Consider the following 20,383-nt stretch of genomic DNA (forward strand, 5'->3'; position numbering starts at 1 on the left):
TAAATTAAATAACAATGAAATAATTCAAAAATAGATATTTTTTACGTAAAATCAAATTTTACAGAAAGCACAGTTAGTATTTCAAACAATTTAATATTAAACGAAACTGATTGTCCTGTTGGTTAATTAGACATTTTTAGAATCAGTATGTTGATGTAAACAAGAGTAATGTCAGTAGTATAATAGTGAAAATAAATAATTAAAAATGAGTGATAATTACAATGAAATTGCTAAAAAGTTAGAAGAGTACAGAAAGAAGAAACATTCTCAAAGGATAAAATGTGAAGAAGAAGATAAGGTAATTAAAAAAATAGTTTAAGGTTAGATACGTTGGCATATTCACGAACCACTATTTTATATGTTGCACGCAGATTATTCGGATAGTTAATTTTTATCTTCTCAGAGCTCAAATATAAATTAAATTTACGTAAAAGTAAATGACTGGTTGTTTTGGGATTTTTTTTTTAATTTTACCGTATTTATTGGTTTGATTTTGATAATAAATATCCTCTCACAATACGAGGTCAATAATTTATAGCATTTATTTCAACGTCGTAAAGTTAGATACTGATTTAGGCTCAGGCCTTCTACACACGAAGCTACTCATTTGAAACTAATTACTGACGCGAATTATTAACTAGTCTCCCTAAGTTACTAATTAGTAGCACCTGTTATGTTCCATTGAAAAACATCGGTACTGATTCAACAAGAACTAGTTGGTGATTCGTACCAGTATATATATATATATATATATATATATATATATATATATATATATATATATATTTATATATACACATATTGTATTATATACATCAAAATTATTATTAGTTGTGATATTTTATATTCATTTTTTGGGTCAAAGATACTTTCTTCCTACAAACCATTAAAAAACTAATTTTTTTTATTTAGTTATCAAAATTTCATTGTTTTTGCGGTAACATACCTTAAACATATGCAACTTTGGCATTTATTTCAAGTAAATAAGAAATTTATTTCTTCTAAATACGAACTATTATAAAGTAACATTTAAATTTAGCGCCACTAATAACATAGCCAGCCATAACAATAGCCAGTACTTTGTGACAGATGACATTTGTAGTATACTTCTAAATATACGAGCATATTTTGAAAAGGTTATGGCTACGAATCCGTCTGAATGTTTTATAGTTTAATAGTAGTATAATTATAACAAAAGTTATACTTATTAGGTCTATCAGAAGATAAACATTAATATTTTATTGATTTTTCTATTCGTAGATTTGTTTCAGGAATTGAAAGAAAAACTTTTGGCCGAAGAGACTGATTCAAACGCTCTAAGTAGTTCTGAAGAAACTGAAATAGACGATAACTTTCAACCTCTCTCTATACTAGACTATGTATACTATGTATTATGTTTCACTTTCTGGGCTATACTTTACGCCATTTTTATCAAACTACAATTTGGTACAATATTTTTTTTGATATCTTGTTTAGTTGGTATATGTATAAACACCCGGACGCGACCGAAAAAGAAAGGTGAAATTAGCGCTTATTCAGTATTCAATAAAGATTTTAAAAGTATAGATGGAACACTGAAAGCTGAACAGTTTGAAAGGGAAATTAGGTATGGATCTGGAGCTGTTCAATGAAATAGAGCAATAAATTTAAAGCTACAACACAAACTCTCATGTCTGCAAAACTAAAAGAACAAACTATGTATTGAATTACATTCCACATATTTCTGGATTAAATTCATTCGATTCAATTCGAAAAATGGAATTCTGGGAATCAAAATAGAGACCACCAAGTTTCCAGTGTTAGTTACCTCCAAAGACGTTTTTTAAATCTGTTTAGTGTTTCAGACAGAGTGAAAGGATGTAATTTTTTTTTACAATTTTTTATTTAGGTAATACATTTATAAAGATTCAATTATCGTTTATGATTCAACATTAAACAATCTGATTAAGAGACATTTAATTTTTCTGGCCTCGTAAGTAACAGTTTCCTTTCCATTAGGAGTGTCGTTGGCGTCGGAAAGTGAATTGTAAACAACCGTTCTGACAGTTTTGCCATGAACTAAAAATAAAAAGTAAAAGGAGGTAAGCAAATTATCTTAAAAGGAACACTGTTAATGTTTATTGAATCAAGTACTCGTTTTTTGTAATATTTTTTCTTAATACCTAAAATGCTAGTTCCAGATTTGTCAATTCCTAGTTTTTTGGTTATCACTGAAGATTTATTATTCTTAATACAAGGGGACTTCTAAATGTACTGTTTACCTGCTGGGGGGTGATAAAATGTCGGAATTTTCATTCCAAATTAGATTTCAAGTTAAATGTGTCATTTATTTATTGTTTTTATGTTATTTTACACAAGTAATTTAGTACGGGATATTCTAGGAGATAATAATGATGATAAATTTACTAAAAAACTACCCAAACTTGTTTTGTATTCTAAATTATCCAAATTTCGTAACTTTTTTTCAATTATCAAATTACTCAAATCAGTTTCATCGATATCCAGTTTTTACGGTTTTTACCAAAAGATTTGTTACAGGGAGAGTTCGAAAGGTAGTTGCCTGCTTTGGGTTAATAAAATTGTCGAAATTTAAATTCTAAATTACGTTTTAGGTTAATTGTGTTGATTTTTCAATGCTTTTGTGTCATTTTACACAAATTATTTAAAAGAGATCATTCTGAGAGATACTACTTTGCACAAATCTATGAAACAACGACCCTAAACTTCGTTTTGTGTCGAAAAATGTTCAAATTTCGTTAATTTCTTCTTAATTTTAAAATTATTAGTTCTAGTTTTATCAATACCAAGTTTTTATATATTGTTTGCCGAAAATTTATTACTCGGTTTATTACAGGGGGACTTCTAAACGTAGTTTCCTGCTGGGGTTAATATAATTGCCGAAATCCAAATAAGGTTTTAAGTTAATTGTGTTGTATTTTCAATGATTTTGTGTTATTTCACACACATTATTTCGTAAGGAATATTTTGGAAGATATTACTTTGGGTAAATATACTAAAAAAGACCCCAAACTTCAATTTGTATCGAAAATTGTTCAAATTTTGAAACTTTTTTCCAATTTTTAAATTACTAACCTATGTTTTATCAATACCAAGTTTTTTTTATCAATTGGCGTATAAAGGAGGGCTTCCAAACGTAGTTACTTGTATTAGGCACATAAAATAGTCGAAATTTGATTTATAAATTAGGTTTTAAGTTAAAAGGGTCATTTTTCCAATTTTTTGTGTTATTTCAGAAAATTTACATTGTCGGAAGTTGCTAGTTTGGACAAATATACTAAAAAGAGACCCCAAACTTCGTTTTGTGAGGAAAATTATTCAAATTTCGTAAATTTATAGCATTTTCACGGTTTTTACTAAAGAATTATCAATTGGTGTATAAGGGGGGGAGGCTTCAAAACTTACTTGTAGTGAGTTAATAAAATAATCGAAAACTGAATTCTATATTAAATTTCAAGTGAATTATATAGTTTTTCAAATGTTTTTGTTAGTTTACAAAAGATATTTAGTAGAGATGATTCTGGAAGGAAATACTTTGGGTAAATATACTAAAAAACCGACCCTAGCTTCGTTTTTTATCAAACATTGTTAAAATTTTATACAAATTGCTAGTAAAGAATATTCTAGAAGTTGCTACTTAAGATAAATCTTCTAAAACAGACTTGAAACTTTATTTTGTATACAAAACTGTTTAAATGTTTTCATTTTTTTGTAAATTCCTAGCTATAATTTCTGGAGATGTTGAGAATTTTTGTACTAAACATACTATTTACTAATACCACACTAATACTCCCAATTATACCGCCTAATGCAGCTTAGAAACTTTATTTTGTTTCCAACAAACTCACATTATCCATTTGGATAGTTCACACAAACTCTTCTCTATTAAAAAACAATTTTTTCCAAATTTTTCTCTATGTATATTTTCTTTTTTTCAAAAACTTCAACAGTGTACCTTGTAAGTATAATCAATTAAAAAAAACTTACATTCGCAACTTTCCAAAAAACTGATGCATTCCTCGATGATACTGTCTTTTAACACAATCATATGTTTCGCAAGGTTTCCGATAAGGCTACAAAAACAGACTTTCACATAATACCAAGTGTCTGTACCCAATTTTTTATCATAAGGTTCAAGAGACTTTATCACTCTAGATATTCCAAATTCGTAGTTTCCTTTGGAACAGTACAGAGTCCTAAAAAAGTCGAAGTCACATACTTTATAGCAAATTATGATTAAAAGATCTTCCAACTCACAATCATTCAACTATTTATTAAACAAAAATTAATCATTTTACTAAATTCATATAAAAACTTTTCCTCATGTTGCCAATACCAGAAACTAACCTAACCTAGAAAATTGTAGTAAAGTAAATTGTTTAAAACAGGTCGATAATAACCTATCTTGCCTCGTTCTTATATGTATATCTATCAAAAAGACCTATCCTGTAATTTTAAATCCTTTTCAGAAGACTGAGAAGTAAAATTATTAAATCTGATATTTATTTTTTTATGGAATTAAGTATGTATATTTTGTGGATTACCCTATAATTTATTATTTTTTTCTGGAGTCTACCTACCCTATAACGAGATTTACAATACAATGATGAAAACACTTTTTTTCTGGTTCTTCAAATGCAATAGTGTCTTCTTCTTTTTCAATTTTTCTCATTAGATCTTCTGCTGCTTCGTTTTGCGAAGTCATTATATATGAGACGCATAAATTCGCCAATATTATTGGATTTACATTCAGTATCTAAAACATTGGCATCAATAATGAAAAAAGAGAAAATAATGTTCAATATCAACAAGAAACTCAATAAACAAAGGGCTATAAAGAATACCTAAATATATAAAATAGCGCAAAAATAATAACTATTTTAATTCATTCTTATTAATTTTTTGTTGTCTAATGTTAATAACTTCCATTTGGATTAGTATTATTGCTTTTTTATATTTTTCAAATTGTATTTGGTTGTAACGGAAATTTATTTCTATTTTATACAGAATATAGGTAATTGAAGTAATTATAATGAAACAATAGAACACGCTCATCAATAAATAAAATTAGTTTGGTAAATCAAAATCACTTTAATTATTGAAAAAATCCTGGAAAGTTTGAAGAATCTCTAATAATGCAGGTTTAAAAATATTTGTAAATTCAAAAATATGGTCAAATATGATTAATTTGAAACAGCTGATCTTGACAGTTCGCCATGTTGTCTGTTTGGTTTGTGGGTTGTAGACCGTGACATTGTGAAGTTTAACGTTTTTCTTGAGAGTTGATTAAATTTTAGTATTAAAGGAATAATGGCGTATTTTTAAATATATCAATAATTTACCTTCAGTGTGCCTCTTTTTGTTTTAATGTGAATTTCGGGACGTTTGTTTTGTTTGTGCTAGTGTTTATAATGAAAATTTAAGTGGTAAACGTAGATTAGTGAAAAAACATATAGTGACTGATAATAGTGTTCATTAAGAAAAAAAAGTGATTATCAATCATCAAGTCCAACAATAAGAGCCAGGTATGTATTTAAGATGAAAATAATCAATGCTAACGATCCCTGAATTTATGATTAGTTTACTTGAGGTTACTTCAATTTATTATATTAGACAATATCTAAAAGTGTTTAAAAGTCTACAAGATTACCAATATTAAATTCTTCTGTTGTTGCAGAAAAGATAAGATTATTTATTTTTGTAATTTGAAACATTTTTTAAATGCAAATATGTCAAATTGTATACGTTAAATAACAGTTTAAAAACCTCCCAAAATGGCGCTAGTGAAGACAAATATTAGGCTATAAATGTAGCAATTGTAGATGAATTGATTGTTTTTCTTTTATTTAACCTCCATAATTAATATGGAGGGTAGAGTTTCTTTATCCCTTATAAACAATAAAAGGAAATCTGTCCTCATTGTGTAATTCTTCTATTTCGTGTCATACCAGTCTTCTGTATAATAAACATTTGTATAATTAGCAATTTGAATGACATTTGATAAGAATTGACATTCAATTTATTTATGTCTGCGAAAAAGAAGATTCGCGTAGTTTACTAATCAGAGTGTGATTGGTCATCAAAAAACAAGGCAGCTGTTAACCAAAATTTTAGGTGGGGATTGTATAACAGATTATACACTAAGAGATTCTATAACTTAGTTGGAATTTATGGAACAATTGGTCATGTTCATAAACAATTATACCAAGTTTTTTCTTTTATTTAAAAATTAATTTGTAGTTTATAGTAACTGTTTTTCTATATTTATACATACTAACATCAGTATAATTTTTCTTCACTAAGGGTTCATAAAATCCGGCGGCTTCCTTAAATTTGTTCTCCTGCATGAACAGAACATGAGCCACGTTTAATCTCCATATATCGTTGTCGTTGCAGAATTCGACACTTTTGCGAAATATTTTCTCCACTTGAGGATAATTTTTTAAATCCCAATAAATTTTTGCTTGCGCCATCAATACTGGTATATATCTTTAAAATACGAACATAAACTTTCAATAAAATTGATATAACAATAAAATAAATTTAAAATTATACAGATTTGAATGTTGGATCTCACCTTTCTAAACATTCTTCGTAATCTATAACTGTCTTCTTGACTAACTCCGTATCGTTCCGATTTCTGTGTTCTTGCACTTGTTTTGTCAGTTTTCTAAGTTGTTCCGTGTGACGGCTAGCCAATTCGTCAAGTTTTTGATAAGCTTCAGTCGGTGAAGTTTGTTGTGTTATAATTGCGTCCAAAAATTCGAACATGTACTGTAAAAAACAAAAATTCCTGTTATCGTAAAGAAAAAAGTTCCTACTGCAGACGGTTAATTTGGTTTTTAGCTCGATGTCTGCGATAACGGCCATCTAGTTTTCAGAAGCAGAACTTCAAATCGACTCTATCGATTTCTCCCAAGCTTTTAAATGACGCCGTTACAATTCACCAGTGTTGCCATGATAAAAATGAATAAGCCTTTAATAAATAAAAGCATGTCATAAGTATCATTGTATATTGTTTCTTTCTCATAAAAGATTCAACTTTATTGCTTATTGAATCCGTAATTTGTCACAGCAGTAAACTTTATTTTATTTTAGGAAGTACATAGTTAAATTTTTATCGAGTATCAAAATGGCAATATGGCAACCCTGTAAATTAATATTCATATATAAACGTATAAACAAAATACTTTTTTATAGTTCAAATGCTTTAAGATACAAGAAATATTTAAATAATAATATAATAAAATAATCACTTACGGGTGTTAGGTATTTGTATGTCAAATGAGCATTTTCCGCTAAAATTTCCGCAGCTAAATCGTAGCATTCGTGTTGGCAATACAGTAAAAGTATATTTGCAAACGTTTCAGGCGGAAATGGGTTTTGTTGAAGGAGAAATTGCAGTTTTTCAAAACCTTCAGTAGGATTTTGATCGAAATTCATCAGAGCTTGATTGTGAAGAGTTACAGCATCTAATTCGTATTCGGCTCTCGGGGGCATATCTGTGAGTGCTTCTTTAGCAGAATCAACTAAAAATGAAATATATGGACGTTAATCACCCGATGAAGATTCATTGTCAAATAATTCACAATTTATAATAAAAATAGTTATTAAGAATCACAATAGATGACCAAAATGAATTCGTTTGTAGAGGGTAATAGAAATTATAAATAAATATTATAATGCACTTTGATAAAAATCACGTGATGTTTGTTGATTATAGAGGTTATAATCATGAGGCCGTTCGATGTAAAAAATTTATTAGCCTACATCTCTGTCATTATTGGTGAGCTTGGAGTGGGACTAACGGTATGATAATAATAGTGATATAGAGTTTGTTGTTTAAACAGGGGATAGTAATAATTATAACAAAAAAGCATTAGCATATATCTACGTAATCATTAATTGAATTTAGGTGGGACAAACGGCACTGTGATGATCATCACGTGGATTCTTTCGATTATACAGGGTATAATCGAAAAAAAGCTTTCGATACTAAAAAAAATTAGTATATAGTTGTTATTATTGGTTAGTTTGTAGTGGGACAAACAGTATAATAATGATGGTCACATGGAGTTCGTTGTTTATACAGGGGATAGTAATAATTATAACAAAAAAGCATTAGCATATATCTACGTAATCATTAATTGAATTTAGGTGGGACAAACGGCACTGTGATGATGATCACGTGGATTCTTTTGATTATACAGGGTATAATCGAAAAAAAGCTTTCGATACTAAAAAAAATTAGTATATAGTTGTTATTATTGGTTAGTTTGTAGTGGGACAAACAGTATAATAATGATGGTCACATGGAGTTCGTTGTTTATACAGGGGATAGTAATAATTATAACAAAAAAGCATTAGCATATATCTACGTAATCATTAACTGAATTTAGGTGGGACAAACGGCACTGTGATGATGATCACGTGGATTCTTTTGATTATACAGGGTATAATCGAAAAAAAGCTTTCGATACTAAAAAAAAATTAGTATATAGTTGTTATTATTGGTTAGTTTGTAGTGCGACAAACAGTATAATAATGATGGTCACATGGAGTTCGTTGTTTATACAGGGGATAGTAATAATTATAACAAAAAAGCATTAGCATATATCTACGTAATCATTAATTGAATTTAGGTGGGACAAACGGCACTGTGATGATGATCACGTGGATTCTTTTGATTATACAGGGTATAATCGAAAAAAAGCTTTCGATACTAAAAAAAATTAGTATATAGTTGTTATTATTGGTTAGTTTGTAGTGGGACAAACAGTATAATAATGATGGTCACATGGAGTTCGTTGTTTATACAGGGGATAGTAATAATTATAACAAAAAAGCATTAGCATATATCTACGTAATCATTAACTGAATTTAGGTGGGACAAACGGCACTGTGATGATGATCACGTGGATTCTTTTGATTATACAGGGTATAATCGAAAAAAAGCTTTCGATACTAAAAAAAAATTAGTATATAGTTGTTATTATTGGTTAGTTTGTAGTGCGACAAACAGTATAATAATGATGGTCACATGGAGTTCGTTGTTTATACAGGGGATAGTAATAATTATAACAAAAAAGCATTAGCATATATCTACGTAATCATTAATTGAATTTAGGTGGGACAAACGGCACTGTGATGATGATCACGTGGATTCTTTTGATTATACAGGGTATAATCGAAAAAAAGCTTTCGATACTAAAAAAAATTAGTATATAGTTGTTATTATTGGTTAGTTTGTAGTGGGACAAACAGTATAATAATGATGGTCACATGGAGTTCGTTGTTTATACAGGGTATAGTAATAATTGTGACAAAAAAGCATTAGCATATATCTATGTAATCATTAATTGAATTTAGGTGGGACAAACGGCACTGTGATGATGATCACGTGGATTCTTTTGATTATACAGGGTATAATCGAAAAAAAGCTTTCGATACTAAAAAAAATTAGTATATAGTTGTTATTATTGGTTAGTTTGTAGTGGGACAAACAGTATAATAATGATGGTCACATGGAGTTCGTTGTTTATACAGGGGATAGTAATAATTATAACAAAAAAGCATTAGCATATATCTACGTAATCATTAACTGAATTTAGGTGGGACAAACGGCACTGTGATGATGATCACGTGGATTCTTTTGATTATACAGGGTATAATCGAAAAAAAGCTTTCGATACTAAAAAAAAATTAGTATATAGTTGTTATTATTGGTTAGTTTGTAGTGCGACAAACAGTATAATAATGATGGTCACATGGAGTTCGTTGTTTATACAGGGGATAGTAATAATTATAACAAAAAAGCATTAGCATATATCTACGTAATCATTAATTGAATTTAGGTGGGACAAACGGCACTGCGATGATGATCACGTGGATTCTTTTGATTATACAGGGTATAATCGAAAAAAGCTTTCGATACTAAAAAAAATTAGTATATAGTTGTTATTATTGGTTAGTTGGTAGTGGGACAAACAGTATAATAATGATGGGCACATGGAGTTCGTTGTTTATACAGGGGATAGTAATAATTATAACAAAAAAGCATTAGCATATATCTACGTAATCATTAATTGAATTTAGGTGGAACAAACGGCACCGTGTTGATGATTACGTAGTTTGTGTTGATTATACAGGGCCAAGTCGAGAAGAAAGAAAAATTAGCATATAAATGTTATTATTGATTAGTTTTGGAAGGTACAACGGCCAATGATGATGATCGTACCTAAAAATGTGCAAGAAATTCAATTTTAAAGCAGATTTTAGCACCTTCGAGAAAATATGCTCGAACTATTTACTGCTACACACTATTGTGTGTACTTCAAAGTCAGTCCAGACGAAATTTGAATGTTCCACAATGGTATTGACGCATAAATATGAATTATGAACGATTATATTATGTTCTTACAATTTTTTAGTTGATATTCGATGGCAGCTTTCAAATTGAACGCCTCAGTGAGCGAAGTCTCGTGTAAAGTGATGGTATTACCCACCGATCTAACGTCAATGCCTTCTGTTTGCATACCTATGCTCAATTCGGGATGATCTCTTATGCCCTTTTCGATTATATCAGCTGTAACCAAAAATAGAGTCGATATAATATTTATTTAAAACAGTCGAAGACATATGAAAGTATATAGAACAAGAAATACGGAAACAAGTCGATAAAAATTTGAATTTCTCGCTTTTTAACCCATAGGATTACACTGTTTCTATCGACAGGTATATGTGATTTGACTCTTGTCGAAAGCCTCGTCGTTTAGTTTGTATTTGATGATTTGAGGTAGAAAATCATTCAAATTAGGGCCAAAAAATTCACGATGGAAGATTTGAGTCCATATTACAAACTTGTATATTGACTTTTATCTCGTTTTCTGGAAAATCGACTCGATTTCGTATTTAAAAACGCAGAATCTGGCGTCACACGTGGTATATGATAAAATCGACAATAGTTCTTACGTTGACAAAAAAAAGAAGAAACCTTACCGCAATATTTGAGTGAAGGCCCGTATTCTTTTAATCTATAATAACACAAAGCGGCATTGTACGCCAATGATGGGATAAAACCCTGATTTTGAAGCGAAGCAGTGAATTTTTCTAACGCTTCTTCATAATTACCATCCTACAAAGGATAAAAAAGAAATTAATTCAATTTTATAAGCGTCACATACGAGAAAAGTTGAAAAAGTGTGAAGCAGTATACGATAAATCGTCGGTTTAGAGGTAAAATTGATTGAATCTGACTGAAATTCCAGTTTTTTTTATAGAGAAACTTAATAAATATCGTTTCTGATCGATTTCTAGAATTTTTTAGTGGTATAATTCACTGAGTAAGTCGTTTTAAATATTTTCTGCATGGTAAAAGTCATTATTTAACCCAGTGGACTTTACCTACCCTTATTACTTAAATTTTACGTCTAATCTGACGAAATAACAGTTCAAAAACCTTCCAGAATGGCGCTGGACAAACTTAGCAAACAAAGAGAAACTAGACACTGTTTATAGAGATTCTGCACCATCATTTGCGAACGTAAAATTTTGAGCGGTTGAATTCAAACCCGTGGTCATATGACGGCGAGCGTTCGGGGCGGCCAAAAACAAGCAATATCATCAAAAAGCTAGCTAACTATCGCTAAATATCAAAACATTTGGCATATATTGATTCAAATTAAGTATGCGTAAACTAGCCGAGCGTTGGGTCCTTCTTTTAAACATTATGGACCAAAAACGCATTCGAAGGAACATTTCCCTGGTCCTGGTCACGCGTTTAAAGCAAAACGAGTCGTATTTTTTGCGTCGATTCATAACTGTAAATGAAAATCCAATCCACCACTACGCCTGAAACCCGAAAAACACCCAAGACAGTGGATTTTAAATGGCTAACCTGCTATCAGACATAATTGATAAGGTAAAGAAAGAAATTGCAAACAAGCTACCGAATTTGAAGTGCTTTTCCGTTAGAACAACGTACCTTCTCACATTTTGGTGATCGACATGGCTAAAATTAAAGAATTGCACTTGGAATCGTTAAATTATCCACCGTAATCACCAGATATGATCCCAGCGATTTTTTACTGTTTACTAACCTTAAATTTTCAATTGCAGGAAAGGTATTTTCATGAGACGAGAACGTGAACCCTTATTTTGAGAAAAAGAGGGCAAATATTATTCGGAGGGGTTAAAAAAGTTAGTACATCTCTGGTTTAAGTGTATAGACTTAATTGGAGAAAAATAAAATTGGTTGTTGAAAAAAAATGTTTTGATTCTTTATTAGGTTAGAAACTTTTCAGGTAAACCTCGTATTTGGAACAACGAGGAGTTAATTTTGATACATTTAATAAAGTAGTAAAAAGATCCATTATTTCATTGAATAATTTTCGAAAATCGAGGAGATATGGGAAGGGTTCTTTCGTCTCGAAACCTCAAAACCCAAAAAAGCGTTTCTTGCATGGAATTAAATCTCTATACCTGGATAAAAGTTTGACAGACAAAAAATTAATCGAAATGTAGAAGTGACAGCTTCCGATGACGATAACTTGTAGTTTCAATTGGATAATAATGAAACACGATTTATTAGTTTCCATACTACTTTCGAAAATAAATTACAGGTGGTAGAAATGTTTTTCTCGGTGTCAGAGAAAAACGTAAATTACCTTTATTAGCACGGGACATTTTCCATACATCCTAATAGTATAATAAATGACGTTTTAAATCATCTTGTAATCGATATTTTTAGAAAAAAGATATCTAGAACTATGTTTGTTTTTAAACGGAGGATAATTAATAATAGTTTGCGCTCGGTTTATCTGATGCTGCTACCCCAGTCAAAATAGACGTTTGACGTTACACGTTTATAGATCTGAATATACAGAGTGTCCCAAACAAGAACAGACACAAAGTAGAGGCGTTGGTTAGGTTAGGTTTGCTTACACAAAAATTTTGCTGTTTTGCGAATGGGAGAGTGTGGTCGAGGCCGTAAAAATACTAAGAAGGATTCTTTGAAGAACCCTGATGGCATTTTTTTACCACACCATTGCACATAAAGCTCGGCCTGATAAAATTTTTTGTCTAAAAGCGCTTGTCAATGGTCCGAACTCGTGTTTTCGAACCAGTTACAACCAGTTTGTAGCTGAAATAACGTTGTCATGTCTTCCCAAGTAGGAAAGCAACTGTTGCTGGTATTCTTATATAGACAAAGGAGTGAAAAAATAATACAGTGGTGGATACATCCCCTTTTAAAGGAAAAATATATAACGATGAAATTTTCTTTAATTGGTCTGTATTTCCACAAGTAATTTCGATTTTTTGCTAATTTTATGAGTGTATAAACGTATACTTAACTAACTTAAATGTTACTATCAACAATAACAACATGTGTCTGTTTCAAAAACCGCCTATAGATGGCAGATGGAGTTTTGTATCCGATAGAGAAATCCCCCAAACAAAAATTAAAGAGGAATCATTTGTCCATGCATACGTCAACTGATAAGCGCGTTAAAGAAAAATTTAATAATCATGAAAAACTCCAAAAGGAAACCAAAAATCAGAAAATTATAAAGAACTTATTATGTCATATAAAGCTTTGAGTAATATTTGAAAATACACATGTTGGACTCTCATTTAGATTTTTTTTCCGCAAATTTAGGTGCTAGTCTGGGGAAGTAAATATATGAGAAGAAAATTGAAAAAGTAGGGGTGACAATTTTTTTTTAATTAATTGCATCGAAGCACGAAACGCAGCTTGCAAGCACTAAAATTTTATGGTATTTTTGCTTATAACTTTTTCTGACCTAATCGCACAAAAAAAATCGTAGAGATCAAATTCATAGGAAATTTCATGCCATACACGATGAAGGAAGTCTATTTGTGAAATGAAATTTTTTTCGATTTGAAATTTTTTCAAAAAATTAAAATTTTTTCGAAAAGATGTTTTTTAACTGGCAACTATACTGAAAATAGCCGTATCGACATAAAAACATAGATAAAAATAGACTGCTATAGAAAATTTACGTTTTTTCAGATTCATAAAATTCAAAATGGCTGCCGCAAAATCACTAAAATTCGATGGTATTTTTGCTTATAACTTTTTCTGACCTAATCGCACAAAAAAAAATCGTAGAGATCAAATTCATAGGAAATTTCATGCCCTACACGAATACGGAAATAAATTTGTGAAATGAAATTTTTTTCGATTTGAAATTTTTTCAAAAAATTAAATTTTTTTCGAAAAGATGTTTTTTAACTGGCAACTATACTGAAAATAGCCGTATCGACATAAAAACATAGATAAAAATAGACTGCTATAGAAAATTTACGTTTTTTCAGGTTCATAAAATTCAAAATGGCTGCCGCAAAATCACTAAAATTCGATGGTATTTTTGCTTATAACTTTTTCTGACCTAATCGCACAAAAAAAATCGTAGAGATCAAATTCATAGGAAATTTCATGCCCTACACGATGCCGGAAATAAATTTGTGAAATGAAATTTTTTTCGATTTGAAATTTTTTCAAAAAATTAAAATTTTTTCGAAAAGATGTTTTTTAACTGGCAACTATACTGAAAATAGCCGTATCGACATAAAAACATAGATAAAAATAGACTGCTATAGAAAATTTACGTTTTTTCAGATTCATAAAATTCAAAATGGCTGCCGCAAAATCACTAAAATTCGATGGTATTTTTGCTTATAACTTTTTCTGACCTAATCGCACAAAAAAAAATCGTAGAGATCAAATTCATAGGAAATTTCATGCCCTACACGAATACGGAAATAAATTTGTGAAATGAAATTTTTTTCGATTTGAAATTTTTTCAAAAAATTAAATTTTTTTCGAAAAGATGTTTTTTAACTGGCAACTATACTGAAAATAGCCGTATCGACATAAAAACATAGATAAAAATAGACTGCTATAGAAAATTTACGTTTTTTCAGGTTCATAAAATTCAAAATGGCTGCCGCAAAAGCACTAAAATTCGATGGTATTTTTGCTTATAACTTTTTCTGACCTAATCGCACAAAAAAAAATCGTAGAGATCAAATTCATAGGAAATTTCATGCCCTACACGAATACGGAAATAAATTTGTGAAATGAAATTTTTTTCGATTTGAAATTTTTTCAAAAAATTAAATTTTTTTCGAAAAGATGTTTTTTAACTGGCAACTATACTGAAAATAGCCGTATCGACATAAAAACATAGATAAAAATAGACTGCTATAGAAAATTTACGTTTTTTCAGGTTCATAAAATTCAAAATGGCTGCCGCAAAATCACTAAAATTCGATGGTATTTTTGCTTATAACTTTTTCTGACCTAATCGCACAAAAAAATCGTAGAGATCAAATTCATAGGAAATTTCATGCCCTACACGATGCCGGAAATAAATTTGTGAAATGAAATTTTTTTCGATTTGAAATTTTTTCAAAAAATTAAAATTTTTTCGAAAAGATGTTTTTTAACTGGCAACTATACTGAAAATAGCCGTATCGACATAAAAACATAGATAAAAATAGACTGCTATAGAAAATTTACGTTTTTTCAGGTTCATAAAATTCAAAATGGCTGCCGCAAAATCACTAAAATTCGATGGTATTTTTGCTTATAACTTTTTCTGACCTAATCGCACAAAAAAAATCGTAGAGATCAAATTCATAGGAAATTTCATGCCCTACACGATGCCGGAAATAAATTTGTGAAATGAAATTTTTTTCGATTTGAAATTTTTTCAAAAAATTAAAATTTTTTCGAAAAGATGTTTTTTAACTGGCAACTATACTGAAAATAGCCGTATCGACATAAAAACATAGATAAAAATAGACTGCTATAGAAAATTTACGTTTTTTCAGGTTCATAAAATTCAAAATGGCTGCCGCAAAAGCACTAAAATTCGATGGTATTTTCGCTTATAACTTTTTCTGACGTACCATCGAATTTTAGTGCTTTCAAGTTGCGCTTCGCTCTTTCACGGGATTTGATCAGAAATCTAGAAAGGCGATGAGGGGTTGATGCACTTACGTAAAAAAATAGTGACCCCCTACTTTTTTTATTTTTTCTCATAGATAAATTTGTCGATCTTACTTCCCCGCACTATACTGACAGTGACGAACAAGGAGATAGGTTTCATTAGGACTGTTACGAACTCGTCCACGACATAATCCGCGGAGCCGGTCATGTTAGATTATAGTAGAAGTCTAAAATTTGGCCGGTTCGTTTGTTTTTATATTTATTTTTATCATAGTGGCGATTCGTAGGAAGGTCTATTTATTTATTTGTTTGTTTACTTACTTTCTAGAATTATATAAATTCATTTCTGGTACATATTCGATATTGTTTAGCGGCGACAGTTAGTTTATAATTAATAGTCATAGTGAACGGAAGAAAATTGAAAAGTAACCGATGAATTTAAATAAATTAAGTAAGTAAAATACAGTGTGTATAGATTTAAGTTACAGTTGAAAAACAGTTCAAACAAATTAGGAACATTACAGGACATTTCCTCAATGGACAGGCGTCACAAGTCCCAAGAATGCTAGCAGATTGTTGTTGAAGACCTTCCTGAAGGCAAAGATTTATAAAAAACGAAAATATTTATTTTATATTGAGCAATAATATTTCAAAATGTAACTGATGTATTTTTTCCGAAACGAGACGTGCCAATTTTTTTATTTGGTAGTCCTAGTTTATTCCAAACTTAAGATACGTTTTCAAGTGACAGAAAAAGTTAAAATTTGCTAACTATTGTCTTAACTAGCTTACGAGGGCTGTTCGTAGATGAATGATATACAGATTTTTTTACAACAAACAGGCTTTGTAACGTATTTGATTGTAGACCATGAATCTATTTTAATTTTGTTTTAATTGCCAACGTAAAATTAGTTTCTGTTGAATTTCGTCTAATATTTTGACGAAGGGAAGATGTTTTTAATTTTCGCATGTAATATTGAACGTTGTTTTGTTTGGACACAAATCTAGGAACTGGCAAACGTGAAGGCACACATTTCAAACATTGTTTTTGCTAATAATTCAAAGAAAACGTTTGTAGTGGTTATTATAACAAAACAGTTTACATTAATTGTCTCAGTTGTTTATAAGAGAGTTAATCATGTTATTTTATTAACTGTGTCTACTTTTCGGCTCGTGACTGATCATATAACCGCTTTAAAAATATATAGATCACCTCTAAAAAACCGCAGATCTAATACGAGAATCAAATAACTTAATTCACAACATTGTAAAAATTATTTATCAACTTAAAACGTACTATCGTACTCGTACTGTACAAAAATAAGTATAAGTAATTTGATAAATTAAAGGAACTTCAAGTGTCTGAGAGACATATGGAATCGCTTAAGTAAGACGTTGGTTCCCGTCAACGGAAGGTCAGTTTACAATAAATTTTGAACGAATACAATAAAATAAAAGTTTAATAAAAGGTAATCCGAGACGATACGTTCTTTATATTGTGTGTGATTATTTAAAAACCTCAATATAATCATAAACATTGATTTATTATTGTTAAACATCTTGTTGAAATCAATCCAGACGGCCACTTATGGCTCAACGCTAATTTAAGATAAAATTACCACACCCAAAACCCTTTTAGAGGATAATTGAAGAAAAAATTTTTGACAAACGGTATTTGTGGAAAATCTGCTAAACAAAACACGCTCCCGAAGACAAAGTTAAATAAATCAACTTTGGAACCGAAAACTCTACTCAACAAAACAACGAAATAACTAAATAGACCGCAACTAATACCCCATGGAAAACAAGTTCGGCATTGAGGCCGAAGCTAAAGACTTTCTAGAATCTCCATATTAACTAGAACGTCTTCTAGAAAAATTTACCGTAAACCAGGTCAAAAAATTAATACAGGAATTGAATCTCAAGTATCTCCCGGATATGGTCAAACTAGTGCCAAAATTTTGAAAGAATTATCAAAAATTGTAAGTTGAAATGAAGAATTTTTCACGTACTTTATACAAGAGACAACCCAAATTGACGTCTCTATCAGGATCGTTTGTATTTAAAGCTTCAACTAAATTTTTAGCCGACAAAACATCCTCTTGACTATATTTAATGGCCGCCTGGAGCTTCGTCACTCTTTCCACATAATCCGGTACATCGGCCAATTTACTACAGGCTTGATAAGATTCCTCGTACATGCAAGCTGAAAACATTTTCAAAATTGACGCTATACAGGGTGTCCCACGACGAGTTAAAACTATCTGTATATGGCAAAATACTTATAGTAAAATCTACGCTTGGGTTTACGGATGCTATTTTCAAAGATGGACTTAGTGACATGAAAATGGTTTTTGTTCGGTTGATTTTAGCAAAATCAGACGTATTTGAATCTATGTTGAAAAATTTTTCATTTTATACAGGGTGTGTATAAAAAGTCTTCAAAGTTCAACAACTTAAATATCAAATTTCTCTATTTTTTCAAATAGAACCTCTCGGAAACGACTAAAAGTTGAAATAAGTTTAGTAAATACAATTTGTTTTGATTTTTTTTCAGACTTTTTTGTTTCTTAGCGCTTGTATCAACGGGTCAAAATAAAATTTAGACCAGACCTGCAATTCTAAAAATTTACAGAAAATATTTAATATCTGGATAACGGTGAAATTTAGTAGGAAAGTATACATGAATTTACCTTATTTTTTACCCCTTAAAGCATTAAAATTGGAAAAACCGGGTGGTTCTATTTGAAAAATTAAAGAAATTTGATATTTATGAAGTTAAACTTTGCATACTTCTCATACACACCCTGTGTAAAATGAAAAATTTTTCAACATAGATTCAAATACGTCTAACCTTGCTTAAAGCAACCGAACAGAAACCATTTTCATATCTTTAAGGGTATCCTCGTAAAAAAATCATTTATAAGGGTCTGCAACGGTCAAATTTTTTACAAAAAAATTAATAACTCAAAAAGTATAGGTTTTTCGAAAAAAGTTTTTAGACAAAAGTATACTAAAAACTTACGTAGTTTTCAATAATGTATTAATATATAGTGTGTTCCTTTTAAAATAGCAGTTACAGTCGATTTCCGGTAGAACCATCTTTGAAAATCGTATTCGAAAACCCAAACGTAGAAATTTTCATGATATCACTATAAGTATTTTGCCATATACAGTTCGTCGAGGAATACTCTGTATTGTAATGGTGAGAAAAATGACTATTTCCATAGGTAATAATTGACTCAGTTTGGTAGGAGCTAATTCAAATAATACCGCGGTCATGTCATCGTGGTAATCACAGGATAAAAACAGTTTTTTTTTTTTTTTTATTTATGACCTTACTTACTCAATGTTAAACAAAAAAATCATCGACCACAATACGGCGTTGTATTTTTTACCAAAGTTTAGGTTCAAAATGAAATTAGGTAAAACAGGGCCGGATTAAGTTAGGCGCTTGGGGGGGGGGCTATAGCCCCAAGCCCCAGGTCCAAGAGGGCCCCATCATTTGGGAATCATTCTGTATTTTTTGATGTGTTGATACCACAAATCTAACGTATTGATATTATTTTGTGAATTTTTCCGGATTTCCGAATTCCTTAAGGGGGCACCGTCATTATTTTAGCCCCGGGCCTTATAAATCTTAATCCGGCCCTGAGGTAAAATGTTAATATGCTACCGATGACGTAATTTCCTTTTTCCAGGGTACTGGTAAATATGTCAACTGTCACATTGAACTGTCAAATAGTAGTTTGACGACAGTTCCTAAATTGAATGTTTAAAATGTGTAAAATGCTTTTAAATATAAAAATTAAAGGCGAATATTATAATTTAGTATTATTATCTTACCCTGATATAAAGATTGAGCGTAGTAAAGTTTATAATCGTTATCTTCCTGATATAAATTCGTGAGTTTTTCGTAGTAATTAGAAGCATTAACAAAATCCTGAACGTAAAAATAACAAAAAGCAAGTAGGGATAATCCAGCTCTCGTAGAATTCGATTCGGATATGCCGTGTAATATTTTTATGGCTTCGTAGAACTTATTCTCTTTAATCTAAAATCGAAATAAGTTTTATAATACTTTCAAAAAAACTTATGATAATAATACCAATGTGTAAATAGTTCTCGTAAAATCACCATCGTTGATTATCGTGGCTGAATACATTGTTGTTCACGATGAAACTGTTTGTATATTACTTGTTGACGTTGCTATGGAAACGAGCGACCGGAAATGCACTTGACGTAGATTTTTAGAAGTCAATTCTTAAGCTGGGAATACATCGGCGAAACGTAGATTTTTAAAAACGAATTCTTAAGCTGGGAATACATCGGCGAAACGTAGATTTTTAAAAACTAAATCTTAAGCTGGGAATACATCGGCGAATTGTA

The 20,383-nt window shown here is 30.3% G+C and overlaps 2 protein-coding genes and 1 long non-coding RNA gene across 3 annotated transcripts; 2 read left to right on the forward strand and 1 right to left on the reverse strand.

Moving 5' to 3' along the window:
- Positions 1–163: 163 nt before the first annotated feature.
- Positions 164–1,952, forward strand: LOC130446355 (uncharacterized). Its single transcript, XM_056782571.1, has 2 exons — positions 164–298; positions 1,272–1,952. Exons 1-2 carry the CDS (start codon positions 206–208, stop codon positions 1,629–1,631), a joined length of 453 nt encoding a protein of 150 aa, XP_056638549.1. The 5' UTR covers positions 164–205; the 3' UTR covers positions 1,632–1,952.
- On the reverse strand, positions 1,919–20,178 carry LOC130446350 (tetratricopeptide repeat protein 30A). The gene is made up of 11 exons (XM_056782552.1): positions 20,103–20,178; positions 19,841–20,048; positions 18,007–18,200; positions 11,017–11,152; positions 10,439–10,603; positions 7,279–7,547; positions 6,596–6,792; positions 6,297–6,507; positions 4,599–4,774; positions 4,006–4,214; positions 1,919–2,058 (listed from the first exon to the last, which is right to left on the reverse strand). The coding sequence occupies exons 1-11, from the start codon at positions 20,157–20,159 to the stop codon at positions 1,919–1,921; spliced, it is 1,962 nt and encodes a 653-aa protein (XP_056638530.1). The 5' UTR covers positions 20,160–20,178.
- LOC130446357 (uncharacterized) lies at positions 5,267–12,205 on the forward strand. Its single transcript, XR_008910137.1, has 4 exons — positions 5,267–5,543; positions 7,389–7,672; positions 7,742–7,827; positions 12,136–12,205. It is a non-coding gene; the product is annotated as an uncharacterized LOC130446357 (long non-coding RNA).
- Positions 20,179–20,383: the final 205 nt, after the last annotated feature.

The sequence above is a fragment of the Diorhabda sublineata genome, chromosome 7 (genome assembly GCF_026230105.1).
Source record: "Diorhabda sublineata isolate icDioSubl1.1 chromosome 7, icDioSubl1.1, whole genome shotgun sequence".
Lineage (NCBI taxonomy): Eukaryota > Metazoa > Arthropoda > Insecta > Coleoptera > Chrysomelidae > Diorhabda > Diorhabda sublineata.